Here is a 19,210-nt window from a genome sequence, read left to right as displayed (position 1 = left end):
CCTTAACTTACCAAGACTTCCTCTACCCAACATCCAGTCATCTGTGATTTATTGGGACTTCCAATTGCCCAATATCCGATCAACCTTACCTATCGAGACTTTCTCGCCAAATGTTCGGTTAATCTTTAATCCACTTGAACTTTTCTCTTGCCAACTTTCATTAGACTTTCGATCACAAGTGTCCAATCAACCTTTGACCCACTTGGACTTTCTTCTTATCAACTTCCCGTTGGACTTTCGATCACTAAGTGTCCGGTCCTCTTTGACTCACTTGTATTTCCCTTTCGTGCTAAGTGTCCAGCCCTCCATGATCCACTTAGACTTTTCGTTCGTGCCAAGTATTCGGTTCTCTATGATCTATTTGGATTTTTCTCTTGCCAACTTTCTGTTTGACTTCTGACATCGTCAAATATTAAGTCAACTTTAACATGCTTGACTTCTCTATCACATATTGATCAAATATCGAAATTGAAACTCGAGTCAACTCAAACTTAATTAACCTGATAGGTTGATTGCACCAACATATTATATAAATTGCCTAAACACAATATGGAGTTCTATCAATAATGAAAAAAAAAAGAAAATTTTTTTAAGCTCATCATATTTATAATACCTCTCTCAAACTAGAACGCTAAACTCTACTTCACTTAAATTTAAAATTTCACTCAATAACTGTACTGCAGGTGATAATCCTCACCTAGGGCTCTTTAGGATTGCCCTATATGATCTAGATGAGAAATAAATCACGGGAGGTTTCGCTCACCATAGTAACCCTTTTCATAGAATCAATTGACATGCGATGCATTTCACATATCTTAGGAATCGACTCCTTGACCTATTATAGTAACACCACATGTAAGTACTAACTATGCTAGCCCGTGGGGCTACTTAAGAACTGTATTGAAGCTAAGATTAACCAACAAACAATTAAGCTTGATATGAGCTACTGAATTATTTAATAATGAGCACCTTAAGAAATAATTGACAAGGAGTAGGAATGAGCTCATTTGAATAATATAGGATCAAAAACATGACAATAATGCACTATAATTAATTAATTATACAACATCATGCATTAGATGTGATTAATTAAGTGGATTAATTATTGTAGCCTTTTAGACTAGTTCAATGTTATCCTTCAATTATTTACTAAAAGGGTTCAAATTAAGCATAACAAATGAACATAATTAACTAGATATTAAAACCTAGAAGTGAGATTACATAATGTGTTGGCTTATGAAGAAGTCAACCTACAATGTATATATGCTAGTTGGTTGTAGATATCATTTTCTTCGCATAGTTTATTAAGGTTCATAATCAATGCCCTTAATTAATCCAATCGATCTAGGAGCCCTCCCTTACATAATCAATGTATTGGTCAGTCGATCATTTTGGCATTCTTTACCAAGGTTCATCCAAGATCAATCGAGTCGACTCAGGAGCTCTCTCAATGGAGCTAGATATAACTAAAGCAATGCAAGATCTTTAACATAGAATTTGCTTTGGAACATATATAGTGAAGATAAATAACAATATTTGTGCCAAAATGTTCCACAGATCGATAATGCTCAAAGTTCATCTGGTAAAAGTCACCATTAGTAGTAGGTCACATCCAGATCCCACATCGTCATCATGCATGTGTTGGTTCACCTTCTTCAGAGAGATGAACCCAAGTTGGATGATAATTAAATCCATAAAACCATATCACGTCATTTGACGAGCCCTCTAACCGATTCTGTACATAAGGTGTTGCCATCAATAAGATCTGAGATTCGAATTTCGATAAAGTCGAGGTAAATGCCTCCCTTATTGCTAGTCACTATTTCAAAGACTAATAGCCGCCCATGATTTATCTCTTCCGTGTTGGTCCTGGGACGGATTGACTGGGACGCTGGAGCGAACGTATTCGCCTTTTTGCCACCAATGACCAATGATTATAAGAGCACACAGACACAGGGCTGCTCCTCGGAGTACTCTATGGCTTCCCATTCCAACGAAATCCATGACATCGACGTCGCCACCGCGCAAGACGGCTTCCACCTCCCATCTGTGCCCCGTCACCGCAGGCCTTTCAGAGACATCTTCCCTCCCTTTCTTGCCAGAAAGGTCTATCTGCTAATTCATTGTTGATTAAAGTAATTAATTAATTAATTCTCGAGTACTGTCGATCGATTGATAGCTAGCGAATCGATCGCAGGTTGTTTCGGAGGTGATATCTACGTTTCTGCTGGTGTTCGTCACCTGCGGCAGCGGCGCACTCAGCAAGCGCAACCCGTCGCAGGTGTCGCAGCTGGGGGCGTCGGTCGCCGGAGGCCTGATCGTGACGGTGATGATCTACGCCGTCGGGCATATCTCAGGGGCGCACATGAACCCCGCCGTCACCTTGGCATTCGCCGTCGCCCGGCACTTCCCATGGGTTCAGGCGAGTTTTTAATTACTCGTTTTGATCATAGGAATCTTTCGAAATTATATGAAAAAAAAATTCATTCGGATTGGATCAATGAATTGCCCTTGCAAGGCAACTAATTTATCACGTTCGAAAGTGAAGAAGATGACGGCCGAAAAAATGACTCTAATATTAACTGTTTGAAGACTTCGATTCGGTAAATAGTGGTTCCTAGTAGTCCTACCTATCAAAAGTGACCGGGTCAGGGAAGATGACCCCAGCATAAACCCTCCAAATCGGAGAAGATGGTTGACTAGGAAAATGATTCTGATATTAACTGCTTAAAGACTTCAATTCAACAAAAAAGTAGCTCCCAGTTTCCAACGTGTCAAAATGAGTGTTAGTGACCAAGTAGCTCTTCGAAGCTAAAACTCAAGTAGATAAGTAGTAAGAGGAACAGTAGCTATGAGTGTGTAAAATTGCGTAGCATGGTGTACCTCCATCTATAGATATAGATTTTCTTTTATAGTGTTATTGTTTGTATGTGCACGAATCTCAAAGTGTGTCCAAAAAAGATGAGGTATAATGTACAATTTGTAGGGAGAATATTCTTTGTCCTCTGTGGTATAAAATACCAAAAAGGAATATGAGGTTGGATTGAGGGACCCACAATATGCTTACATAGTTAGTTGACCGAGTTCCCGCTCTGACCCGGTCGACAATCGCTCATAAGGCCCAGTAGATAGGACTTATAGAATATTGTTGGAAACTCGTCATTCACTAGGCCTATTTAGCCAAAGGGTTCAATCTGACCGGACGTCTATTCTATCCGATCGACTGGGTTACTCGACTTAACTAGTTAATCTCATTATCTCCAAGTGACAAATAAGTCTTGGATATGGGGAGTGTTAATTCGTCTTGAATTATTCATCAATATTTAGGGATTCAGGGATTCGGATGCATCAATATTTAGAGATTCAATATCCGATCGACTTAGTGGTCTGGTCGGATAATTCAATGGACTTAGTGTCTAACCGATCTAATGGTTTGACCGAATAATCTCTCAGCCATGATGATCGACTGTGTTTGACTTTGAAGGTCGATCCTTTCTTTATTTTTGACAATAATATCAGTTGACATTCTTAACTTTGATCCAACTCGGAGGCCACCTCAATCACCGTATCACTAATTAATTAAGTTTGATGTCAAAATCAAAATATATACCTAAACAATGGCGCAACTAGTAGGTTCCTTTCTACTGGGGAGCTCAGCTAACAGGTGCGACAGTTGCCTCTTTCATCCTCCGTGGGCTGCTCCACCCCATCACCGATCTCGGGACGACCACGCCGTCGGGCGCCGCCGGGAGGGCCTTGGTGGCTGAGATCATCGTCACCTTCAACATGATGTTCGTCACACTTGCGGTGGCAACAGACACAAGAGCCGTGAGTTTAATCGCCAATATTGATAGATAATCAATTAAGAAACGGCTCAAAATCATATTAATCGATGATGATTAATTCTCGTCGATCGCAGGTAGGAGAGTTGGCTGGCCTGGCCGTAGGTTCTGCAGTTTGCATCACTTCAATTTTTGCAGGGTAAAATTAACCGATTAACAAATTAATCTCAACTTTAATTACAAGAAATTAAAGATTAAGGTTTGAGCTATCCGAGACACACGCAGGCCCATATCCGGAGGATCCATGAACCCTGCGAGGACGCTGGGACCTGCGTTCGCGAGCAACATCTACAGCTCTGTGTGGGTGTACCTCGTCGGACCTCCGATCGGCACCATCGCAGGCGCTTTGGCCTACAACTTCATCCGACTACAAGGCCCAACCCTGTCGCAGTCGTCGCAGAAAGGCAGCCAGATGTCGCCTTCCATCAAAATGCGTCGCATGCAGAGGCAGGAGGAGGAGGAGGAACCCCATGTGGATGACGATGGCGATGCTAGCTGTTGATGGTAACTGTACGTCAATTAAGTAATTAATTAGCGAATAATGCTATTTATGTATCATGTTAGTTAGTTAAGTATCTGCAATTTAGTGATCTAATTTTACACGTCGAAAACCAAAAACACAAGAGATTGACCAATTAACTTCCTCCAAAAACGCTTGCTATTGCTGAGTTCCGCCGTTTTCTGCGCCTGTCCGATCACGAATTCCCAACACTTGAGGACGAGGAAAATCCTTGATTTTTTTAGTCATATCCATTCAATTCGATCGTCACTATATAAACAACGTCTCCAATCCATGCAACTCCATCGCCACCAATAAGATCAGGGGCTCGGGCTCCCATCGATACCAATCCTCAAATAAATTTATGAATTTATAAATAAATTTAAAAAAAGATTTAAGGAGATATGGCAAAAGCTGTCCTCGCAGCTTTCTCCGCGATCCTGCTGGTTGCCGCGGTGATCGGCGTGATCGCGACGGTGGTGAACAACAACCACAAGTCGTCGTCGACGTCGGAGGACTCGTCGGTGTCCTCGCCGTCCACGTCCATCAAAGCCCTCTGCCTCCGGACCGATTACAACGATGTCTGCATGCGCACCGTCGGAACTGCCGTCAACTCCTCTGCCTCCGACCCCAAGGAGTTCGTCCAGGCCGCGCTCCAGGCCGCCGTGGATGAGATCAACGGGGCCTTCAACCTCACCGAGAAAGTCGGCGCCGGCGCCAAGGACGAGTTCAACAAGAACGCCTTCGCCGACTGCAAGTCGCTGCTGGAGTACGCCACCGAGGAGCTGCAGGCCGCCATGACGGAGTCGCACGACGTCGGCAACCTGGCGAGCCGCGCCGACGACATCAAGAGCTGGCTGTCCGCCGTCATCACTTACCAGGAGACCTGCATCGACGGCATCACGCAGCCGGAGCTGCAGGAACCGATGAGGAACGGCATGCAGACGGCGGCGCAGGTCACCAGCAACGCCATCGCATTCGTCGACGCCCTCAGCTCCCTGCTCAAGAGCTTCAACATCGACATCAACATGACGAGCCCGGGGCGGCGGCTTCTGGAGGAAGACGGCAAGTACCCGTCATGGCTCTCGCCGCACGACAGGAAGTTGATGGCCGTACAGTCGAGAGGGCAACTGACGCCCAACGCGGTGGTGGCGAAGGACGGCAGCGGAAACTTCAAGACCATAACCGATGCGCTCAACGCCATGCCGAAGAAGAACTCCGCCCGGTACGTGATCTACGTCAAGGCAGGCATCTACAAGGAGTACGTCATGGTCACCAAGGACATGAACCAAATCTTCATGTACGGAGATGGCCCCAGAAAGACCGTTGTCACCGGGAGCAAGAACTTCGTCGACGGCGTCGGCACTATGAACACGGCCACATTCGGTAAACGGATCAAACGACGACTAGATCTCCTCGCGTTCCTTAATTCGATCCAAATTTAGTCACAACGAGTCCCCTGTTTTTTGTTCTGCTTCCAGCTGTCGTGGGACAGGGCTTCATCGCCAAGTCCATGGGATTCAGCAACACAGCCGGAGCCATCAAGCACCAAGCGGTGGCGCTCCGAGTGCAGGCCGACATGGCCGCCTTCTTCAACTGCCGGATGGACGGCTTCCAGGACACGCTGTACGTGCACGCCCACCGTCAATTCTACCGCAACTGCGTCATCTCCGGCACCATCGACTTCATCTTCGGCGACTCCGCCGCCGTCTTCCAGAACTGCCTCATCGTCGTGCGCCGCTGTATGGACAACCAGCAGAACACCGTCACGGCTCACGGCCGCACCGAGGCCAAGGAAGCCACCGGCCTCGTCATCCAGAACTGCCGCATCGTCCCCGACCAGCAGCTCTTCCCAGACCGCCTCAAGATCCCCAGCTACCTCGGTCGCCCATGGAAGGCCTACTCCTTCACCCTCGTCATGGAGTCCACCATCGGCGACCTTATCCGCCCTGAAGGCTGGATGCCGTGGGACGGCAACCTGTACCTTAACACTCTGTACTACGCCGAGTATGGCAACCGCGGCCCCGGCGCCGGCACCAGCGGCCGCGTCAAATGGAAAGGATTCCATGTCATTGACAAGAAAACCGCACAACAGTTCACCGTCGAACCCTTCATCCAAGGCAGCCAATGGATCAAGTACACAGGCATTACTTACTTGCCCGGCCTCAAGTACTGAGCTCAAATTACTACACTAATGGAAAGCCAGAAGAGAGAAGAGGAAGCTAGTTACTTTCTATTGATCTGAAGAGAGGGATGAGAAAACAGAGATGAAGAAACAGAGCAATGGAGTTCGAGGATTCAAGCTAGCGATTGAAGTGGATCGACCTTCCATCCAGTTAAATTGTTCTTTTGATTAATTCGTAACATTCTTTCATTTTTTTTTAAACATCTGTATTCAAATTACAATCTCATTTTTCCCCCATCAAATATAAAAATTTGTTCTCACAATTATTTACTTAGCGTTCATCGTAAAAAGATGGTTAACAAGGTACTTTTAATTCCGACATAATTGATGGTGGAGAATGGCTTTAAAAGAAAATTCAATATAAATTATATATAAAATCACTTAGGGGTAAAAAATCTTAGTATTTAAGCATCTTGTAAAAATCTTGATTTGAATACGTAAGATTAAAGATGGATTTTTTTTTTTTCTAATTTGTCTTCGTTGGATTATATTATATAGTTTCATTTAAAATAGAAGAAATAAAATTAAATTTCTATAACAACAATAATTATCATATGGATAGAAATTTCTTTAAATCTAAATGTGTTTATTATTACACTAATTAATTATAGATGATGTGAGGTAAGTAAGGATCTAAGCTGCCAGGCCTATGACTTGGTCAATAGAGAAATCAAATGGCAAGTCAAATGGCAAGATCAAAATTTGGTCAATATAAGACTATGTGACATGCTCCAGGACTCAATCAACGTAGCCTTCACGCGTGGTGTATCAATAATTTCCGATTGGTTGAGACGAGCAATCTCTCGAGTTGCCAACTCATCGACTTCCCAGCTTGTAGACTCGTCGTACTGCTAACCTCTAGACCCCTAAGATTATGGCATGCAACATATAAACATTAAAAGATATATCGGTTACAAACAACACCATTTAATGTGGTATTAAAATGGTATTTGATCCGGTCTAAAAATAAAGATAATGGCAAATTAGGAATGTGATTAGAAAGTTGATGTGTCGAGGACTCCGCGTAAACTTGTAACACAGGAGGTGTTAATATCGGACCGGGAAAGGATTTTCGATGATGATCCTCTGACGCTTAAGTCAATTTTCGGTGAATAGAAAAATAAAGAACTATAGTAAAAGTATGTAGAAATGAAGTTGTACATATCTCCGTCTGTAGATGGGAACCCATTTTATAGTATTATTGTAATATTTGTGAACGAATCTCAAAGCGTAAACACATTTCCCTAGGCATTCTAGGAAAAGAAATAAAAAAGTATCCCTGACATCATTCCTTGAGCAATCATGTAACTCTCTGATGTGATAGCCTGAAAGCTTTTAAAGTGCGATTTGCCTGTTAAATATGCTTTGTCTGACCGAACATGCGGCCGACCAGCCGCTGCTCGGTCAAGTAGTCCCAGCCGGGACATAATGAATAGAGCTATTGCTCTGCTTTCCGTTCAATCATATTATTGTCAGAGGGCTGCCCTTTGTCTGACCGAACATGCCTCCCGCTCAGGGGTAATGATCCGGGGGAGTTGTTGCTTGGCTATTAACCTTAATTGCAGGTTTTCCTAGAGTGGCCATTCGGACACGATTTGGGCCAACCGGATGGTCACGCCGGGCCGAATAGACGATATCGCCGCTCGACTTAATTGGTTTGCTTTATGGGTCTGGGCCTTTGACTGATGATCTGACTTTAACCTTCATGTCCGCTGCTTTTCTTCTACTTTGACCCACTGGTGGGCCCCCTTCATCACTACATCACAAGCCTTCCCCTCAAGTCTAGTCGAAGGAGGCTGCAAGTCTGATTGACTGGACATTTAGTGTGACCTATCATTCTTTCTTCCCAATCAGCTGTGCTTGGGCTCAAAGTTGTCGTTAGGCTGTGATGTCTACTGCCCAGTGTTTATAGCTGTCGTTCGACAGTCGACGTTCTTTGACTCAAGAGTTTATAGCCGCCGTTCGGCTTTTGACGTTCTTTGACTCAAGAGTTTATAGCCTCCGTTCGGCTTTCGACGTTTTTTGACTCAAGGGTTTATAACCATTGTTCGACTTTCAACATTCTTTGACTCAAGGATTTATAGCCGCCGTTCGGCTTAATTGTGCGCAACCCTTAGCCAATTTTCTGTCTCCTTGCTGATCTCTGCTTTGACTGTAATGCCTTTTAAGTTCCACTAATGACACCCTAAATTTTTGAAAATCGTTAAGATCTTCACCCATTAAGGTGAAGCACCTTTGACCATGCTATGTAATCATACTTTCTGCCTCATCATTAATGTCACCTGTAGTCGAATGCCACGTGTCGCCTCTGCATGCCGCCACATGAGTGATATAACAGACGGTTGTTTGAGTTTGATGTGATGGTTGCCTTTTTGGATTCAACGATCGTGATGAATTCCCATTTTCCAAAGCCCTCGATCGGACAACTTATAAGCAACCGTCCTCCCGGTTTTTAAGCCCCCAACTTTTTCTTTTACCTTATTGTCTTCCTTGCGTTCACCGTCATCTTCTCCGCTTCTTCGTCCATAGCCTTCGCAAGTGATTTTCTTTGCAGTAAGCTCTTTCTTCTTTCTTTGAATCCTTGATCTTCCTCCTTCTCTCCGCTTCATGGCTGAATCTCCTCACCCTCCCCCGGCCGTCCTCGAGCTCTGGAACACCTCCACTGAATCTAAATTTAATGGCAACGAGGTTGACCAGATGCAATTAACCTATCGTTTCCCCGACAATTATCAGATCAACCTATGACCGGGCTCATATGCCGCCCGATGGTTTTTTTGCCCTTCTTTAAGGATTAGTCTTTTGTCGGTCTGCGTTTTCCCATTTACCCTTTTTTCTCTAAAGTTTGTAGATATTTTCATATTTCTCTATATCAATTAGTGTCAAACTCTTTTAGATTGCTGTGCGGGGTAGTCATATTGTTGCGTTTGCACGGTATTCCCTTAGTACCTCGTGTGTTTCATTACTTTTACTACCCTAAGCTATCCAAGCCGGGCATCTTTCTGTTTCAAGCCCGAGTGGACGTCATTTACTTAGATAACATGCCTTCCTCAAATAAGCACTAGAGGGAGCATTACTTCTATGTTTGTCTCCTCGTCCGGCCCAAATTTTCGACAGACTAGTAGAGAGAGTTGGCGAAGAGTCTTTGACACTTAGGTGCGAGGGCTTCGCTCACTTATAACATGGTCGAGTGGCTCGTGAGTCTTTGACACGTCAGGTCTGAACCTCATGGCTTATAATTTTGAGGCGCGAGAGCAGACTCACTTATAACTCGCCCGAGCAGGTCGAGAGTCTTTGACATTTAGGCGCAAGGGCTTCACTCGCTTATAACACAGCCAAGTAGCTCGTGAGTCTTTGACACGTCCAGTCTTAACCCCACGGTTTATAATCTTAAGGTACGAGAATATGCTCACTTATAACTCACTCTAGTGGATCGAGAGTCTTTGACACTTAGGTGCGAGAGCTTCGCTCGCTTATAACACGACCGAGCCGCTCGTGAGTCTGGGATATACCCAGTCTGAACCCCGTGGCTAATAATCTTAAGGCATGAGAGCATGCTTGCTTATAACTCGCCTGAGTGGGTCGAGAGTCTTTGACACTTAGGCGCAAGGGCTTCGTTCACTTATAATATGGCCGAGCAATTCATGAGTCTTTGACAAGCTCGGTTTGAACCTCGTGGTTAATAATTTTGACGCGCTAGAGCATGCTCACTTATAACTCACCTGAGTGGGTTGAGAGTCTTTGACACTTAGGCGCGAGGGCTTCACTCACATATAACATGTTCGAGTGGCTCATGAGGCTTTAACATGCCCAGTTTGAAGCCCATGGTTCATAATTTTGAGGTGCAAGAGCATGCTCGCTTATAACTCGTCCGATCAGATCGAGAGTCTTTGACACTTAGGCGTGAGGCCTTTGCTTGCTTATAACATGACTGAGCGGCTCGTGAGTCTTTGACATACTCGGTTTGAACCCCCGCGACTTATAATCTTGAGGCGCGAGAGCATGCTCGCTTAAACTTGCTCGATTGGATCGAGAGTCTTTGATGCTTGCCGAATCTTTGTTTAAACTTTCCTGCATTCATAGAATAAATGGTTTTACAATTTATATCAATTCTACTCCTTGATTACTATCCTACCCGATAGGGCTGCAGATGATTCGCGCTCCATGGCTGGTCGAGATTCCTTCCGGTCTCGTCCTACAGATAGTACGACTCCAAGCTGAGCTTCTGTATCAATTTATAGGGTCCTCCCCATGGTGCCTCTAGCTTGATCACGTCACTGATCGACTTCACTCTTTTCCAGACTAAGTTGCTGGCCTAGAACAATCTGGGAATAACTCGTCAGTTGTAGTTTTGTTTCATCCTCTGTCGATTCAGCATCAGCCAGACTATAGCTTTATCTCTGACTTCGTCTATCAGATCTAGCTCCATAAGTCGTCGCTCGGGATTATCATTGTCATACAGCTATCGCCGATTGGACTTTATGCCAATCTCGACCGGCACCACTACTTCTCCTCCGTACACCATGTGAAATGGAGTAACGCTAGTGACCTCCCGTGGAGTTGTGCGATAAGACCATAGTACGCTCAATAGCTCATCCACCCAGCTTCCTTCTATGTGGTCGAGTCGAGCCCTGAGCCTTTTGAGAATTTCTCTATTGGTGACTTCTGCTTGGTCATTGCTTTGAGGATAAATCACTGAAGTGAAAGCTTGTGTAATACCATAGCAGACACACCACTTTTTGAGCCTCTGTCCTTGAAATTATCTTCCATTGTCAGAGACTAGTTTATGAGGGATGCCGAACCGACATATGATATTTTGCCATAAAAACTTGATAACCATCTGCTCGGTTATCTCAGCGAGCAGTTCGGCCTCTACCCATTTGGAAAAATAGTCCACTGCCACAAGCAGAAATTTTCTTTGACCGGTTGCCATCGGGAAAGATCCTACATTGTCCATGGCCCATTAGTCGAACGGATATGACACGATGGATGCCTTCAGTTCTTTAGTAGACTCGTGTGGTATGTTCTAGTATTTTGACAAGAGAGGTAGGTGGATACCGTCCGGGCAGCATATGTTTGCAAAGTAAGCCAAAAGTACCCTGTCAGTAGGACTTTTCTTACTAACGGCCGGTCGCCCGAATGACTGCCATAGGAGCCTTGGTGAAATTCTTGTAAGATGTACTGAATGTCTTCTGATCTAATGCACTTGAGCAGTGACCTCGAGAAGACTCTCTTGTATAGGTGGTCCCCAATTAATGTGAACTGTCTGACCCTCTTTTTTAGCAGCTGAGCCTGCTCTCGGTTGGATGGCGTGTTGCCCGACTGGAAGAACTCGATCAAAGATGTCCTCTAGTCATTCGAGGTCTCTCCTTCAGGTAGCCTCTCAATATGAGCCACCAACATTACCTGCTCGATCGATTTATCCAGCTATACCGAGGTTAAGAAGCTTGCTGCCTTTGCCAGCTCGTCCACATATTGATTCTCCGTTTGGGGGATTTTTTGGACAATTACTTCTTGAAATTCGACTTTAACTTTTCAAACGCCTCGGCGCATAACCTTAACTTGGCATTGTTTATTTCAAAAGTCCCTGACAACTGTTATGTTACCAATTGAGAGTCCGAGTGGATAATGATTCAGGTGGCTCCTACATACCGAGCCGCTTGTAGCCCGACAATCAACACTTCGTACTTTGCCTCATTGTTCGTGACTCGATAGTCCAACCAAATGGATAACTGCATTCGATCTTCACGTGTTGATATCAGAAGTATGCTCACACCACTACCCTGCCTGGTAGACAATCTATCCACATAGATCTTCCAAGTTGCCTCCAGCTCGATATTCTGTACCTCCGTCATAAAATTGGCTAAGGCTTGCGTCTTGATTGCCAATCTGGGCTGGTACTATATGTCAAATTTGCTTAGCTCCGTGGTTGAGGAGAACCCACCATAGAGTGCTGTTAGCCAATACAATTATAGGATGCGACAAAAAGTATGGGCGTAACCTCCAAGCGGTGAGGATAAGTCCATACGCCAACTTCTCGAGATAGGTGTAGCGACATTCAACATCTTTCAATATATGACTTAAAAAATATATCGGTTGCTATTCAATGTCATTCTATCGCACCAACTCTAAGCCAACCGCCTGCTCTGTGGATGACAGGTACATCTAGAGTGGCTCACCAACGATGAACTTTGCTAATACAGGTGAGGTTAGATAACTCTTGAGCTCCTCCAGCACTTTGTCACAAGACTAACACTTGTCTTACAAGATATTTGGACTAACACATTTTGCGCAGGGCACGCAAGAAAGCAAGTCTACCTTCGGGTGAATAGTGCCCAAAGGCGCCCTCCATGGCTATGGAAGGCGCCTCGGTACTGTTCATGGAAGGTGTCTTTAATGACTATGGAAGGCACCCTTCGCAGGATGATTTTTGGAATCGATCACAGATAAGTGTCGGTTCTCTCTAGATTGAATTTGCCTTATTGGAGGTGCCTTCCATGCTTATGGGAGGCACCCTACAAGCCCTTTATAAGGTAGTCTTGAGTAGACACTTATACAACAAGTACATACAAATTACTGTGCGCACATTTGAGCCTCCGACTGCTCTCGGTTCTTGCTGCAACTCTACTGTGAAGCTGCTCAGCCTGACGACTGCTCCGAGGAGTTCCAATCACGCCCAACAAATAAACATCAACACAAAGTGCCTCATTTCGATTCCTAAAAAATGTTGGTAAAATCTTGTTATTATAATTAATTAATATAAAATGACAAGTGCAGTGTGTTGCAATTGACCTAACTTTTCTTGTACTCGATTCTCTCTTTCGAGGGTACCGGAAGAGGTTTTTAGTGGATTTCCCATCGATAGGTCCGCGAGACCTGGGCCTTGGAGTAGGAGTCGTTGAAGGCTCCGAACAAAGTAAAAATTGATTGTGTTCTTCTCGTGTCTCTTAATCTTTGAATTCTTACTTTCTGTTGCGTACTCGTGTTTTCCAAAATCGTAAAAGAAGCATTTTGAAAACCACGTGATTCAACCCCCCCCTCTCACGTGCGTCACGATCCAATAAGTGGTGTCAGAGCAGGTACCACTCTGATTTAGTGCAACCACCAATCAGGCAAAGGGAGTGATTTTCTTCTCATTTTTGAGCTTTTCGACATAATCCAAATTGGTATAATTATCTCTTTCGAAAATTTTTTTTCGTAACAAATTAATCTGAATTGGTGCAACACCAATTGAGTCGTAATATTTTTTTCTTTCTCCCACACTACTAATCCAAGGTCAAGTTTTGGGACCCTCTCTCTCTTCTCTCTTTGTGTGCAGGATTCATGGTCTAGACTGAGGGTTACATCACTGTCTGACCTCCCCTATTCAATGGCGACGACTTCTCATACTGGAAGAAACGAATGAAAGTCTATCTGAAGACAGACTTCGCTCAGTGGTTCAGCATCATCAAAGGCTACAAGACTCCTATCGACAACTTCGGAAATCTGATGGACTCTGAACGGTGGAATCTGGAGATGAAGAAGAAAGCCCAGACGGACTTCAAAACCCTCAACACACTACAATGTGGGCTAACGAAGGAGGAGCTGAATCGAGTAGGCCCACACGAAAGTGCGAAGAAACTGTGGGACATGCTCATCGAACTGCATGAAGGAACTAGCGACGCTAAGGTAACTAAAAGAGATCTGTTAGGGTTCAATCAAATTCCCACATTGGAAAGATTTGGTAAAGATCATAAGTTTAAAAGGATGCATGATATCTCTATTAGCATGAGGCCTTTTGGGGAGAGCCCAAGAGCAAAGTCATGAGGGCATAGGCCAAAAGTGGACAATATCATGTCATTGTGGAGATATGTGGACATCCTTTGGGCACAACAAATGGTATTAGAGTCATAGTACAGACCAGATGCAATGTGGGGTGGCCTTGAACGAAGTTAAGTGTGGGCTCAGGGTAAGTCAGGTTGACCGGATGCTCGCAGGGAGGCCTAGAGTAGGTCAGGATGACCGGATGCTTGTGGAAAAGACCCTGAAGTAGGTCAGGGTGATCGAATACTCGCGGGGAGGCCCGAAGCACGTCAGGATAACTAGATGCTTGCGAGGAGACCCAGAGTAGGTCAGTGTGACCAGATACTTGCGGGGAGTTGAGTAGGTCAAGGTAACAAGATGCTTGCAGGGAGGCTTGAAGCAGATCAAGGTGATCGAATGCTCGCGGGGAGGCCCAGAGTAGGTCATGGTAACCAGGTGCGGATGCTTGCGGGGAGGCCTAGAGCAGGTCAGGGTGACCATATGCTCGTGGGGAGGCCCGAACCATGAGAGTAATTGTGGTCCTTCGTTTGAGGGGAAGATTGTTGGGGTTCAATCAAAGTCCCACATTGGAAATATTTGGTAAAGATCATAAGTTTAAAAGGATACATGATATCTCCATTGGCATGAGGCCTTTTGGGTAGAGCCCAAGAGCAAAGCCATGAGAGTCTAGGTCTAAAGTGGACAATATCATACCATTGTGGAGATATGTGGACATCCTTTGGGCACAACAAAATCTTTATTTAAATAAGTTATTTAATATAAAAATGCAAGAAGGAGAATCGGCGAGTCAACTCCACATGAGGATAAAAGGCATCCTCAACGGGCTTCACACCATTGACAACCAAATGGAGAACCGCGACCTAATAAGGTATGCTTTAAATGCATTTCCTTGGAATGCATTGTGGGCATCCATCGTGGATGCCTACAAAATTTTGAAGCATCTTTCAAAATATAAAGTTAGACAAATTATTTTATGAACTTGAGCTACACGAACAAACTAACTAACACCAGAACTGAGAAAGGTGTTGCTCTTTTTGCAAGTTCCTCTAAAGAAAAGTCAAGAACCAAGCATGAATTTGAAGGTGAGTCTGACTAAGACTCAGAAGACGAAGAACACTTGGTGAACTTGGTAAGAAAAATGTTCACCAGGAGAAAGAAGAACTTCAGCAGAAATGACCTGCAGAAGATCAACTCCACTACCGAACCAAAGAATGTGTGACTTACTTCGGATGCAACAAGAAGGGTCACTACAAGAACGAGTGCCCAAAGCTGAAGAATAACAAAAACAAGACAACAAAAAAGAAAGTACTCAAGGCGACATGGGACGAATCATCAGATGAATCAGACGCCGAAGATCAGAAGCACCGAAGCTACCTCGCACTGATGGCCCGTGAATCAGATTTAGAGGATGAATCAGAAGATGAGTCCGAACTCGAATCAAGCCACGAGTCCGTACTTATTTTCGAAGGTTCCGATGAGGTATATTTTAATTTAAACAAAAAGTTCTTTAAAGTAATTGCATGCTTAAATAGAAAATTAACTAAACACAAAAATCAAAATAAAATCCTCCTTGAGGAAAACCAACACCTCAAGGGACAAATTAAAAAATCTAATCCAAATCAAGTCGTAAAACTTGAGGAGGAAAATTCAACACTAAAAATTAAAATTAACAAATTTAAAAGGTTGTTAGACAATTTCACAACTACATCAAAAAATTTGGATATAATATTAAATGATCAGAAAGCAGTATATAACAAATCTGGGCTTGGATACAAGTCAAATTCAACAAATAAATTATTTATGTCACATGTAACTCAAAACAAAACATAAACTAGAGCTTGGGTTCTAAAAGCGTGTCTAATCACGCAAGTAGGAATTAACCAATACTATGTACCTAAAAATAAAATATATTGTGTAAAATCAAATAACCTAATTCAAAATCCTAAAACTAAATCAACTAAACCAAAATTAAATCATAAAAATAACTATAGAACAAACTTAAATCCAAACTACCATCAAGTCTATTATAATTACAAAAGTAATCGACATGAATCCAAAACTAAAACTTAAAAAAATTCTTATCAATAATTCAGGGGAGACTCTAAACTAATTGGCACCTCCGAAAGTAACCTACCCGATAGGGTAATTCAGATTAAAGTAAAAAGGGACAAAAGTTTAACTTGACCCATGGTAATGGTGAAGTTTTGGATGATAGTAGGTTAGGGAAGCTCTATCTATGCATGTATAGGAAGATATGACTTCGACCTAGTGTATTTGACTTAGTAGAACTAACTGAAGCTACCTTTTACGAATCCTAACTAGTTAGACCAAGGTTTTATACCAATATCAATGGATATGACTATTTGAAAAACCTTGAAGACATGGTTACTCTAATGATGTTCAGGTGACTTACCATAGCCCAGAAGTTTATCCAAAGAATGCCTGTTTGTTGAACCCAAAACTAAACCTGAATCTAATACAAAAGTAAACCAAACCCTAAAATTGAACTTAACTTATTTCACAAAAATTATAGGATTCCTTGATTAAAAACATAGACCGGATGAGATGACTAATAAATTAAATTAAATTAAATTAAACAAAACTAAACTAAAATAAATTAAACTAAACTAAACTAAACTAACTATACTAAATTAAATTAAACTAAACTAAACTAAATTAAACTAAACTAAACTAAACTAAACTAAATTAAATTAAACTAAACTAAATTAAACTTCAAAATTTAAAACTAAACTTAAACTTAAAAATTAAAATTAAACTTAAACTTAAAATTAAAATTAAAATTAATCTTAAAATTAAAATTAAAATTAAAATTAATCTTAAAATTAAAAATAAAAATAAAAATAAAAATTAAACTTAAACTTAAAATTTAAAATTAAACTTAAACTTAAAAATAAAAATTTAACATAAACTTGAAATTAAAATTAAACTAAAAAATTAAAACTTAAACTTATACATAAAAATAAAATTAAACTTAAAATTAAATTAAACTTAAAATTAAAATTAAACTTCAAATTAAATTAAAATTAAAATTAAAATTATTTTTTTTAAAAAAAAATCTTTTAAAAGAAAAACTTTTGACAATCTTTTAAAAATCTCTTAAAAACCCTTTTAAAAAATCTTTTTTTTTAAAAAAACATTTTAAAAATCCTTTTCTTTTTAAAAAAATTATTTTAAAAATCATTTTAAAAAAATTATTTTAATAGTTTAAAACTTAGACACTTAAACTTAAAAACTTAAATCTTATTCAATAAATAATTAATCAAAATTCAATTAACTTAAACTTTAAAATTAATTAAATAATTAATAAGTAAATAACTAAAACTTAATTGTTCATGTCTAACCTTTTTTGATAACTAAGTTTAGCTTGATTAGTACCTTAATTTTACCTAATTAAAACATTAATTTTACTCTAAATCATTTAAATCAAACTTTACATTAAAACATTAATTAAAATTTTAACTACTTTAATTAAATCATCTTAATTAAAGATTGACTTAAATTGATCCTTAAAATTACTTAACCTGATTTAATAACTTTAATAAATTTAAACCTCTGATTAATACTAAGCTTAAACTTGGTTAATCCTACTTAAGTTAAATCTAATAAAAGGATGAACTAAATAAATAATTAAATTAGAACTAAGGCTTTCATTAAATCAATTAACTCAATCAATACGAAATTTAAGTTGTTGAGTTAGTAACAAATTACTTATTATTGAGTTAGTAATAAATTACCTATTATTACATAAACAAATTGCTTATTATTGAGAATAATTGATTATTGATTAATTTAAATAATCTTATTTTTATCAAACTTAAATAAATAATTATACCAAGTATATAGAAATACTTCTGTAATGAACATAAGTGTTACTAACACTAAATCCCCTAAAATACTTAGGTAGAAAAAATGTGCTAAGGTTTTAAAATTTAACATACCCAAACCCCAATGTTAACTGAAATGGAAGGGATAAATTCAATTAAAATTAAAAATTAAATTAAAACTAAAACTCAATTAAATTAAAATTAAATTAAATTAAATTAAAATTTAAACTTCAATTAAACTTAATTTAAAATTAAACTTGAAACTTAAAATGTAAAACTTAAAACTTAAACTTAATTTAAAATTTAAACTTTAATTAAAAATTTAACTCAAACCTTAATTATTTAATCTTAATTTAATAATTCACTTAATACTAATTTAATCATTTTAATCAATTAATCAATTTAATATTAATCATCAACTAAAGTTGAGTACTTTCAATAATTAATTGAATATTTACTGATAATTCAAAAATAATTTTAACTTATTTATTAATTCAAATTATGATTAAATGAAATTATAGTTAATCCTAGTTAATAAGTTAATCAGAAATTCAACTTTTAACTCAATTTTAACTTAATTAATAGATCATCGATTCATTTACTCTAAAATTAATTTAGCTAAATCACTTAATATAAAAAAAACATATCAAAATTAATCTAAAAGACTATTCAGAATAATAACTAAGTAATCCATGATTAATTAATAATTCAAGACTTTAATTAATCAAATTTAACTCAGGATTATCTAAGTTAGAAGTTTTTTTTAAAAAAATTAAACATCAAATTATGTCTACCTTAGATAATGGATGTTAAGCATCTCTCCAAACACATAGGATTACCATATATGAAAATATAAAATTGTTGAGATGCTAGGAAAAGAAAAGTAAGTGATGACTATAATTACTTACATAGGTTTAAGTATATACCTTTTTTTTTTTTTGCCAACACTTAGTGTCTCGATCTTTTAAAGTCAACCATAAATTTGTAGACTCAGACACATAGGTGGTTAATAGGGATTTTCTAAGATAGTATCAAGTTA

At 40.3% G+C, this 19,210-nt stretch overlaps 2 protein-coding genes across 2 annotated transcripts; both read left to right on the top strand.

Annotated features, from left to right (window-relative positions):
* The first annotated feature begins 1,923 nt into the window (after positions 1 to 1,923).
* Positions 1,924 to 4,459, top strand: LOC122031622 (aquaporin NIP2-1-like). Its single transcript, XM_042590713.1, has 5 exons — positions 1,924 to 2,106; positions 2,198 to 2,422; positions 3,634 to 3,828; positions 3,920 to 3,981; positions 4,068 to 4,459. The coding sequence occupies exons 1-5, from the start codon at positions 1,924 to 1,926 to the stop codon at positions 4,342 to 4,344; spliced, it is 942 nt and encodes a 313-aa protein (XP_042446647.1). The 3' UTR covers positions 4,345 to 4,459.
* A 425-nt stretch (positions 4,460 to 4,884) lies between these two features.
* Positions 4,885 to 6,571, top strand: LOC122032694 (pectinesterase-like). Its single transcript, XM_042592012.1, has 2 exons — positions 4,885 to 5,727; positions 5,823 to 6,571. The coding sequence occupies exons 1-2, from the start codon at positions 4,929 to 4,931 to the stop codon at positions 6,515 to 6,517; spliced, it is 1,494 nt and encodes a 497-aa protein (XP_042447946.1). The 5' UTR covers positions 4,885 to 4,928; the 3' UTR covers positions 6,518 to 6,571.
* Positions 6,572 to 19,210: the final 12,639 nt, after the last annotated feature.

Source organism: Zingiber officinale, chromosome 11A (assembly GCF_018446385.1).
Source record: "Zingiber officinale cultivar Zhangliang chromosome 11A, Zo_v1.1, whole genome shotgun sequence".
Lineage (NCBI taxonomy): Eukaryota > Viridiplantae > Streptophyta > Magnoliopsida > Zingiberales > Zingiberaceae > Zingiber > Zingiber officinale.
Note: the sequence above shows the minus strand (reverse complement) of the source record. Positions and strands in the feature narration are given on the sequence as shown.